At 37.6% G+C, this 10,916-nt stretch overlaps 2 protein-coding genes across 8 annotated transcripts in view; one reads left to right on the forward strand and one right to left on the reverse strand.

The window, feature by feature from the left end:
- The window catches only part of Odr4 (odr-4 GPCR localization factor homolog), a 38,401-nt gene extending 33,991 nt beyond the window's left edge, over positions 1–4,410 (reverse strand). The window contains exons 1-2 of one of the 5 annotated variants that reach the window (XM_048809829.1): positions 3,953–4,410; positions 2,578–2,697 (exon numbers count right to left, since the gene is read on the reverse strand). Coding sequence is in view for 4 of the 5 variants with exons in the window: in XM_048809827.1 (XP_048665784.1) it covers positions 2,578–2,676 (99 nt within the window). In the remaining variant the exon portion in view is untranslated. The remainder of the gene's footprint in view (positions 1–2,577; positions 2,698–3,952) is intronic. The other 4 variants (XM_048809827.1, XM_048809828.1, XM_015491693.2 and 1 more) reach the window with 4 other exon arrangements.
- An 87-nt stretch (positions 4,411–4,497) lies between these two features.
- Positions 4,498–10,916, forward strand: part of Tpr (translocated promoter region, nuclear basket protein) — a 62,810-nt gene continuing 56,391 nt past the window's right edge. For all 3 annotated transcript variants that reach the window (XM_015491696.2, XM_048809823.1, XM_048809824.1), the window contains exons 1-3: positions 4,498–5,033; positions 6,444–6,548; positions 8,961–9,034. In XM_015491696.2, the coding sequence (XP_015347182.2) occupies positions 4,883–5,033; positions 6,444–6,548; positions 8,961–9,034 (330 nt within the window). In that variant the 5' untranslated portion in view covers positions 4,498–4,882. The remainder of the gene's footprint in view (positions 5,034–6,443; positions 6,549–8,960; positions 9,035–10,916) is intronic.

Consider the following 10,916-nt stretch of genomic DNA (forward strand, 5'->3'; position numbering starts at 1 on the left):
TTATAAGAGCTTATCTGATTGAAAAATCAGATACTTTAGCTCTTAGGACATGCAAAAACTGAATAATACTTGTACTAAGTTAAGTACCCTTTTTATAATGGAATATTTATACCAAATTAATATCCATATTATAATGGAATCTGCATTTATGAAAACTAATGTTTATTGCCAAATGATAAACTTAGGGAACACTGAACAGCTCAGTTTAATTACAGTGAAAATTTCCTAAAAAGACTGAATATAAAGCTGATAATGCAAGTTAGCTTAACAGGGGTCCACTTTATGCTTTGAGTACAAATTTTGCTGCTTGCCTACAAGTAGATTATTTAAAACTGACATGGTTTGGTCTTATTTTCTCTTTTCTTCTTCTTCACACTCTTCTGCTCCCTAACAGCAGGATAGACAAGACTAACATTTTCCTGTCCCAGGCTAAGCTATTGAGTCCCTCACTGCCCACAAGCATAAAGAAACTCCAAACCTGGGAACTGGAACAAGAGCTCTCTCAAGGACACCTGATGGACACCAATCAGTTTTATCTACTGATAATGTTTGGAACCCACTCCTTGTATTCCTCTTTTAAAAGCCCTGTGTTTTCCCTGGGAGGGAGAATCATGGCTTCTGGAACAAGAGTCCCCTGTGTTTCTCTTTTGCTAGCAAATAAAACTTTCTTTTTCTCAAAACCTTATCCTCATTATTGGCTCAGCAGTGGGACAAGAACTAAGCTTTTGGTATCATTAGGATGCTGTCATCTTCATATTTGACCTGAAACTCCTTAAGGATAATTAGCATCATCTCAGGATAGAAAATAAAGGAAGATTAATTATTTCTACAGAAGTTACTTTCAGAAGGCCAGGTTCAAATGTACACAGGAAAATAACACAGGTCCTGACTGAAAGAAGCTCCTCTTTTTTCATCAACTGTTTAACTAAGTAAACAAACAAACAAAAAAACTGGCACTAGGAGTTGGGAACAAGGAAGCTTGAGGAGAAGAAAAGTGATGAGCTCTGAAGTAAAAAGAAAAGCTGTAGAAAATCAGAAGGAATAAAAAGACAGCATGAAAACATACTGGAAGAAGGGCATTAAATTGTGAGATACTTATTTGCAAGATGGCAGTTGTACTAAGCTCTCAAAGTAGCATACATCCAGCAAGGCAAGTATGGAAGACTATCTTTATTCCTGACCTTTAATCTCTACTGATCATATCTTTAATACTCTTCCCTTTTTTAAAAAAATATTTTTTCTTAGTTGTTGATAGATCTTTATTGTATTTATTTATACATGGTGCTGAGAATCAAACCCAGTGCCTCACACATGCCAGGCAAGTGCGCTACCCCTGAGTCCCCGTCCCAGCCCCACTCCTCTCTTTTTCAAAATAAAGGGAAGGGAAATATTTGAATAAAAATTTCTAACAAAAAGGCCCCTATATTAGATGCTAAGTTACCTGAGTCAAAAAGAAGTTCAGGTCACTGCCAAGACAGGCAGTCTGGCTGTCTAAAGATGGGTCTTGGAGAGTGGTACTACATGGATGAACAGTGCAGATATGCCCTGTCTTACAAGAAATCTAATTTTTGAAAACTCTGAAAATAAATCTTTCTCTGAGGCTAAAGTGACATTACTAAGCTGATGAATAACGACGTAGAAAACCTGAATCTCATGAAGGACCTAAGCCCTCTGGGCAGTGTATTCCTTTTCCTTTTTCTTCTTTTAATACAGGGATATTTATTATTTTTTTTTAATGGGAATTAAACCTAGAGCCTTGCGCATGCTGGACAAGTACTCTACCACAAGTTGTACCTCTAGCCCAGCACATTCGTTATCAGTAATTAACTTGAGCCATCAAATTTTAAGAGAAAAGAGCTTAGGGATGTTAACAGAATCATAATAAGGAGTAAAATTATGCAATTTGAAGGTTCTAAGCCATCAGACCAAAATAGGCAGAAAGAAAACTGGCACAATAAGACTTTTATTTAGTACTAGGTCTTAAAAATCAAGTGGCTGCTTATATTATGTAAAATAACTGTCCAAATCTCTGTTCTATTCAATGTTGATTTTTAAAACTTAACTATGAGGGAGATGGTCTATTTTTCAAATTTCCCCCAAACCCTTTCTTTCTCTAAGTTTTTTTGTTTGTTTGTTTAAATTCACTATGATGGAAATAAGAGCATATAACAAAAACATTACCACTGTTGGTCTAAGTCTGAGATAAGACAAACCAGAATGTCAAAAGCATTTTTTTTAAAGACCTGGACAATCAGGAATTAATAAGATTACAAGGGGGTACAAAATGCTTTGGAAAGATAACCAAATGTAAATGCACTGGTTAGTAAAAATTAAATTTTAGAGTTTCTACATTATATTACTTTCAGTGTCATCAAAAGGGAATGGGTCTGACTTAAAAAAAAAAAAAAAAAAAAAACCTGGGTTAGGTCTGTACTACTAAATTTATGTTTCCTCAAAGATCCACCTAAGATTTACTTATACATCAGACCCTTCCATCCACCAATCTTAAGTTTACTTTTATATAGCATAATTAGCTTCAATGAACAAATAATTTGTTATATCAATAAATGTACATACCTGTCCTATCAAAAGACCAGAGATAAAAGCTTTTCCTTGGAGACTGATGTTTGAAAGATATTGGCCAACACTCTCTTCTACGATGTAGGTTCTTCCCATTTTTGAGAACTAATTCAACTCCTATATTACAAGGAAAAATTGTATATAGCATCATTAGGTAAAAATACAAATTTTTATGTTTTTAGCGGGGGGGGGGGGTAGTATAGCGAGAAAAAAATGGTACTACCCAGATACTACCTCATGTCTTGCAGTGATTGCTTATTAAACAAAGTACTCTTTTCTTGCAAAGTTCAAATGTAGTGCCACAATTCTTTTCAACACAGTGTTACAGGAAATGACTACCAATAAACCAGAGTTGAGATGAGAGATCACACCTATTTTTCATACTTGGGGTAAGTAAGAGACAGGACACTAAACTATCACTTGAAACACCTGATTTTTTACTTTAGATCTATTTCTTAATTGTTTTAGTTTTGATGTGACTTGAAATAATCAACCTTCCTGGACTCTGGTTTCCTAACCTAAAAAGTAAAGAATTTGGATCTTGAAAGATTTGAAAACCTATCTAATTCTAGGATTCTGTTACTCTAAGTACAGACTATTTGCATTTCTCAAGTGGTAGTACTTCACATACCAACAGCCTTAATTGAAATGTTAATATGTATAATATTTGGAAGATAAAATCAACATTATTCTAGGTAAAACTGATTTAATTTACCTTAGTTACCACGAAATGTCATTAGATACTTTTGTTTGTAATGTCTTCACAACAAATTCAAAAGTAGGGACAAGAGAAAAATAATCAATGTCATGTAAAACTAAATCACCCATTCACAGAAGGCCCTCCTGACTGCAGGAATCACAGGGAAGATGACACCAGGAATGCCTGATTTTCAATGAAGAAATCACTAATTTTTTCAAAAAGAGTAATCAGACATGAAGCAAACTACAAACTGTGCTTAGACATTACAAAATTAAGATCTGGAAACAATTCTATTAATGGTGGCTCGGTGACAAATGGTTTTTAAGAACCTAACTTTTGTTACAACTGTTTTCATTTTTAAAAATCGACTCAACATTCTAATGTCACCTTAAAACACAGCTTACATTTAAACTCTTCTTGGTTTATTTTTATCCTCTTCCAAAAGGAAAACAACAACAACAACAACGAACTGGGCTCCTTGAATTCCTGTTGAATCACCAAAAGCATCCAAGGAGGAGGACTCACGTGAGGCAAGTTCGGCAGAACTGGACTTCCGTGTACACCGGAATGACTGTCCATATGTTTCCTACACTGGGTCCCTTCTCGGTGCCCAAGCGCGCGCGCTCACACACATACCCCTAGACACGCACATTACCAGCTTAGCTGACTCACCTGTTCTCAGGATGCGTACGCTGCCAGATAAATCTCCCGAACCGTCGGTGCACCGAGAAAAAGACTGAGGTGCACGAGCCCCAGCCTCCAGGGGCCAGAATACCCTCTGGTTCCAATTCCACAGCCAATGAATTCATCAGAAAGCGACCGACTTCTTACACCTCACTTCCCACCCTAAACCCAGGGTCTCGAGTCAGGTGGCGCAGACCGATGACGCACGTGATCCCCTCTCCCTTCGCCGCGGCTCTGCAGCTACAGCGGCCGCGGTCGCTACCCCGCCCCCTTCCGGGCGCCATTGAGAGCGTGGCGGTAGCCCAGAGCCTGCCGTGCGGCCCTGTCGGGACCGATGCCCTCTAGTGGCTCAGTGCCTAGAAGCCGCCAAAGAGGACGACCCATGGCATCCCGTGGCTTTGACGGTAAGGCCGCCCTGCTCTTCAGGGAGGGAAATGGGTTGACGAGTACGTCTATGGCGCCACCGCGTGGACAGGGATCCTGCAGCCGAATGAGGAGAGCCGGGGGGGCGGAGAGAGAGGAGGAAGCGGAACGGGTGCTTCGGGGCTGGGAGCCACGGAAGGGAATGAGAAAAACACTACGTTTCCCAGAGGCCTGCGAGGCGTGGAGCGGTTGGGACTGGGAGCCGGAAATTGAATTGCTCGGCGGGGTCGGAGGCCGCTTCTGAACTCGGACTCCCAGGGTGCACGGCTTCCGGCTGCGTCTGCACTTTGGGCGCGGGCGCCAAGGCGCGTCGGGCGCTTACCCTATAACGCAGGACTCGGTTTCCCAGGGTCCCGCCGCGGGAGTCTCCGGCGGGCAGGAGCGCGCGAGCACCGAGCCGAGACTGCAGACGCTGCGTCCCCGGCTTCAGGGTCCTGTCCTTCGCCTTTCTTCTCCGGTTGTGCTCCGTCGGCTCCTGTCGCCGGCCCGATCGACATGGCGGCAGTGTTGCAGCAAGTGCTGGAGCGTACCGAGCTGAACAAGCTGCCTAAGTCCGTCCAGAACAAACTTGAAAAGTTCCTTGCTGATCAGCAGTCCGAGATCGATGGGCTGAAGGGACGGCACGAGAAATTTAAGGTGGAGAGCGGTAAGCGAGACGCTGTTCCCGCCCTTGGCTCCACTTGAGCTGTGGCCCATCTTCCGCCTTTGCACACTTGCCCTCCTCTTTACATCTGCGACGTTTTCTGTTAGTATCTCTTTCAGGGCTCCTTGAGCGCCCAAGGCCTTCTCTTTCCTACTCCCGCATGTTGGTAAGAAGGATCCACTGTTGTTTTTCCAAATCGGAATCCACTCTTCCTTGTAATTAGGGTGATCTCACGTAGGCAGTCTTAGGTTTGTCCAATAAACAAAATTTTTTTGCACCAGACATTTGAACGTTTGCAACTTCTGTCTCTATATCTACAGAAACTGATCTATTTGTTGCACTGTAAATGGCAGTAATTTCTGCTCTATTTTCTAGTCACCTGAATTCCTAAGAATTCAAAACAAAACAGAGTCTGATGACCACTTCGTGCACTTGTTAGTATACATGTCACACCATGATCCCATATCGAATTAGTGTGCCCCAAAATGAGTTTAGATGCAAAAGACAGCACTGGAAACTCAGTGAACTTGCAGTAAAAAAAATTAATGTTATTTCTCTCTAAAAGTTGGAGTTTCATAAAAAATACGTTGAGTTCTGCTTCTATTTATCTATAGTGGGCCTTCAAATAAGAAAATTATCCACAGTATCTTGAACATCCTTGAAAAAACTTTAAGAATATAGTGATTATTGATAATAAAATACAAATTCCTGTCTTTTTTTTAATTTGCCCTTAGGGGAAGTTGATTTTTTTTTTCTTTTTTTGCTAGATTGCCCAGAAATTTCCATCTAAATAAATTTTCCACTTCAAAGAAGTGTAATTGTCGAGCAGAATTAATCTTGAAATTAGACAGTTCTCAGAATCCCACAGCTAAATATACACTGCATTCTGTCCAGTAATTTGCACAGTAAATATTGAGCATTAACTGTATGCTGGATACTGTGCTGAAGCAGTCTGTCTCAGTCTCTTCTCTTGGGAATTTACACATTAATTTTTACAGAAGCTTAGTAATTTTATGCTTTCAGTTATTTTGAGTATTTTACAACAAACCTTTTAAAACAAAGCAGTTTTTAACCTAAACATTTTTTTTCCATGTAATAAATACTTTTAAAAATCTGCCTTATGCCAAGTAGTCTACTGATGTCTGAGTAAAATACTAACACATATGATATCTTGCCTGCCTTGAAGAAATTAATTTGTAAACCCCTTTTAGGCCTTATTTTCTTTTGTTGTGTAAGTCAGTTGGAAATGTTAATGAATCCTTTTGTGTGCTTATAGATGTTAGAGTCTCTTCTTTGGAGTGCAGTTCCAATATTGTATCTTAGATTTTAAAATCAAAGTCATTAGGAATTAGCAGTATTAATAGTGTATTTGGTTTTATTTTAATTTTATTTTTTTCTACTTGCTTTCTGTAGAACAACAGTATTTCGAGATAGAAAAGAGGTTATCCCACAGTCAGGAGAGACTTGTAAATGAAACACGTGAGTGCCAAAGCTTGCGGCTTGAGCTAGAGAAACTCAGTAAGTATTTATTTATACCTTTATAAGTATAAGCATTCTTGGAGTGTTGAGATCTCCAGATACTCTTTGTGTTGTTTGAAAATATTTGCTTACTGTATATGAAAATACTGGTTAAGTATTACTGTTTTTGTTTATGGTGACATTGATTTTTTTTCACTCAGTAAAGACTGCAAGAACACGGGGCTTAATAATCATGAGACCTGGGGTTTTTTTTGTTCTTGTTTTGTTTTTTGGTACTGAGTATTGAACCCAGGGGCAATTAACCACTGAGCCGCATCTGTGACCCTTTTTATTTTTTATTTTGAGAGAGAATCTCGCTAAGTTGTTGAGGCTGGCCTCAAACTTTCAATCCTCCTGCCTCAGCCTTCAGAGTCAACTGGTGTGACAGGCGTTCATCACTGCACCCACCAATACCTGAGTTCTAGTTCTGATTTTGCTGTTAAAAGTGGTTTGGCCTTATGTAAAACAAAGCAGAGTCTGATGGTTTTAAAAGTAGTAGGCCCACATGGGCTTCTACATAATCAGCTTTACATATCAAATAAGATTTTTAAAGTTATTGAAAAACCTAAAGCAGTACATAACTGAATAATTGGGGTGATAGAATTGTTTTACATTGACAAATTAAAGCCTATTGATTCCATTATTTGACTTCTGTTATTATTTTTATAAACATTTATGAAACTCAGAGTATTTCCTCTTTCAGGCCTAGTTCTTGTGAATGATGGGTAGCCAGTTCTCTTAGTTTTCTTCTATCATTAACTTCTAGATAGTATATAAGATTTTAAATGACGTGTATGTTCTTTTTTTACTATAAAAGAAAGCAAATGTTAGGTGACATTTAATAGAGGAAGGGCATAATTAATTCCTTTTAAATATAGCTTGATTTTACTTTAATTTGGAGAAGCAGGAAGCTCATAATCAAGGGAATGTTAAAATTTCAGCTTTCTCTGGAAAATATTCATTGACTCTTTGGGTTTAACGTGTGTTTTAGCTACTCTTAGCACACTCCACTTTTAAAACATGATGTACATAGCTGATGTGTGTTTATATGTGCAGGAGCATAAATAAACTAGATCTGGTTCATCTGTACATACTTTTCCTTGACAAAGTAAATAAAAGATCTGTTCATGGGCTGGGGATGTGGCTCAAGCGGTAGCGCGCTCGCCTGGCATGCATGCGGCCCGGGTTCGATCCTCAGCACCACATACCAACAAAGATGTTGTGTCCGCTGAGAACTGAAAAATAAATATTAAAAAAAATTCTCTCCCCCCCTCCCTCTCTCTCTTAAAAAAAAAAAAAAAAGATCTGTTCATCATGAAAATGGTTGTGTTTATAGCTTTAATCTGGCTGGGTGAGAGTATAGGGGGCAAACCTGCACAAAGATCAGATATCTTCTACAATTATGTTTATATTAGGGGGAAGGATACCAGGGATTGAACTCAGGGGCACTCAACCACTGAGCCACATCCCCAGCTCAATTTTGTATTTTATCAGGGACAGGGTCTCCCTGAGTTGCTTAGCGCCTCACTGTTGCTGAGCCTGGCTTTGAACTCACAAGCCTTCTATATCAGCCTCCCGACTTCTGGGATTACAGGCGTGCACCACCGTGCCCAGCTATGTTTGTATTTTTTTATATGAGATAATTCTAGACCTTTAAGTCTAGAAAGCAGTAAATAAATTAAAGCAAATTAAGAAATCTACACTAATTTAGCAGGGCTTTTTCCCCTTTTACAATCTGTGACTTAAATAGAAGTAAAAATTTGAATTGGTAATGATGTGTTGTTCATTAAATTGCTAGCATATAATATACATATGTTTTGTGGAAGAAGTTCCAAAAAATATATTACTCATAATTATCTGCATTTTTTTAAGGAGAGAAACTGTAAGGAAAGAGCATTATGAAGTAGATATTAGGGAATAATCATTAAATATCAAGCATAATTTTTTCTTTCATGTTAAAGCAAGTCTTTAGAGTAATAGGTATGGAATTGGCAAATGTCTGTTATTATGATTTACTCAATGTATTTTATTTGTTTAAATGATATTTTGTCTTAATCTATCATTTTTACTTGATTTTCTCATTTATAAATTAGTTATGATGTAGTTTTGTATAACATATGTTGGTTTCTTCAGAAGATGGTGAAAAATAAGGAAATTGATAACTGTATGTTTTCACTATAGACAATGGTAGAATTATTACACATTTGATTTTGGACATTGAATAGCATATTCAAAATTTTTGTCTAAAACAGTAAATTTGATATAAAGACCAATCTACAATGTGTTTACAACTCCATCTTTTTGGGTTTCAATTTCTTTATTTTAAAAAAGTATAAGCATGGCAGCTGGATGGAAACACTCATTGCAAGATTCAAGCTAACGTACATATGTTCAAAATTTTCTCTTATCTAGACAGTCAATTGAAGGCACTAACTGAGAAAAACAAAGAACTTGAAATTGCTCAGGATCGAAACATTTCCATTCAGGTAAAAGATATTTCTATGTATAAAGTTAATTGTTAATATTCTCAAGGAAGGTTTCTGTTTATTAGATGTTAGTGGTAAAATGAAATATGTCCAACTAGGAGAAGCTACCAACAAAAACAATAGTATACAGATTTTCTAGTTGGATATTTTTGTGTTATTTTGACAGATTAGGAATTTCTTTTATTCAATAAAAAGTCTATAAAGTGCATTATTCCAAATGCTTTGATCTAGTTGGTTTTTAAGTGGAACCACATTGATAATCATTTCCTTAAAGCAGTGATAAGAGTAACATTGAATTTGATTGTAACTATTACTGACCATTTTGTTTAACATAGTCATGCCCAGTGCTTCTTTAATCAGATCAAACTTTGAACTATTAACATTTCTTTCTTAAGATTTGCATTTGAAGGGCTGGGGAGATAGCCCAGTTGGTAGAGTGCTTGTCTTGCATGCACAAGGCCCTGGGTTCAATCCCTAGCACTACACACACACACACACACACACACACACACACACACACCTCTAAAAGAAGAAGAAAAAGATTTGCATTTGATTGAGGGGGATAGTCAAAGATATTTCTTTCACATCTTTGAAAGAAAGACAAAATTCCACTCCCAGAATCAATAGGAACACAAAAGTCCCATGACATAGCTAGAAATAATTTCACAAGAAATGCAAACTTAAATATTAAGGAAATTAAAACACACTACTGAAAGTGCACCTTTATAAATGGAGATATAGCATGTTCCAAATTTATATATGTTGGTTAAAAATATTTTGACTCTAAAATCCAAATGGGATAGGTTGAAATTTGGTATCATGGCTCTGAAGGAGATTTGGGGGAAAACATGTAGTAATAACTAGAATAATTCTGAAAAAGAAATATCAGTTTCAAAGTACTTGGCTAGTCATGTTAAAATGTTTCACAAAGCTAAGATCATTGAAATTTTATGATGTTGGTATAAGAATCAGCATAAAGAACAGAATATATTTCTGAAATACAACCCAATACAGAGGAAAGCTGCCATCAATTCTTCATGAATCTGATAAAAAATATGGACACAGTACAGAAAAACTGGGCAAACAAATTAAATTCGGGGAAAAAAAAGTTTTTAAATTGAAGTAGAAAGCAATTCTTTTTTTCACCTTTTTAAAAATGTCACCATTATAGTTATATGTACTGATGGGATTGGTAGTCCCTATGGTAAGTGCACGGGATACATAATATAACAATACAATTTGGCCAATATCACTCCCCAGCACTAATACCCTCCCTCCCCACTTCCCACGCCTTGGTCCCTCTACTGACCTCTTTTTGATTTTCACGAGATCCACCCTCAGCTTTCTTTTCCTCTTTCCTGTCTAGCTTTCACATACAAGAGTAACATAACCCTTAACCTTCTGTTGATTTATTTAAGTTAACATAATGTTCCCTAGTTCCATCCATTTTCCTACGATTGTTATCATTTCATTTTTCTTTATGGCTGAATAAAACTCCATTTTATATATGTACCACATCTTCTTTATCCATTCATCCCTTGATGGATGGTTGGTTCCATAGGTTTGCTATTATGAATAGTGCTGTTATAAATGTGGATAGGCATGTATGACAACTTTCATTCTTCAGGTTAAATAAATATCACAGTGGTATAGCTGGGTCATGTAGTGGTTCTACACTATCCTACTAAGGAACCTCCATACTGATTTCCATAGTGGCTATACTGATTTTTCAGTCCCACAAACAGTATAAAAGTATTTGATTTTCTCCACATCTTCTCCAGCATTTATTATTATTTGTACTCTTTTGGGGGGGGGGGGTGGATACCGGAGATTGAACTTGGGCACTCAACCACTGAGCCACATCCCTAACCCCTGCTGCTTT

The sequence above is a fragment of the Marmota marmota genome, unplaced genomic scaffold (assembly GCF_001458135.2).
Source record: "Marmota marmota marmota unplaced genomic scaffold, marMar, whole genome shotgun sequence".
Lineage (NCBI taxonomy): Eukaryota > Metazoa > Chordata > Mammalia > Rodentia > Sciuridae > Marmota > Marmota marmota.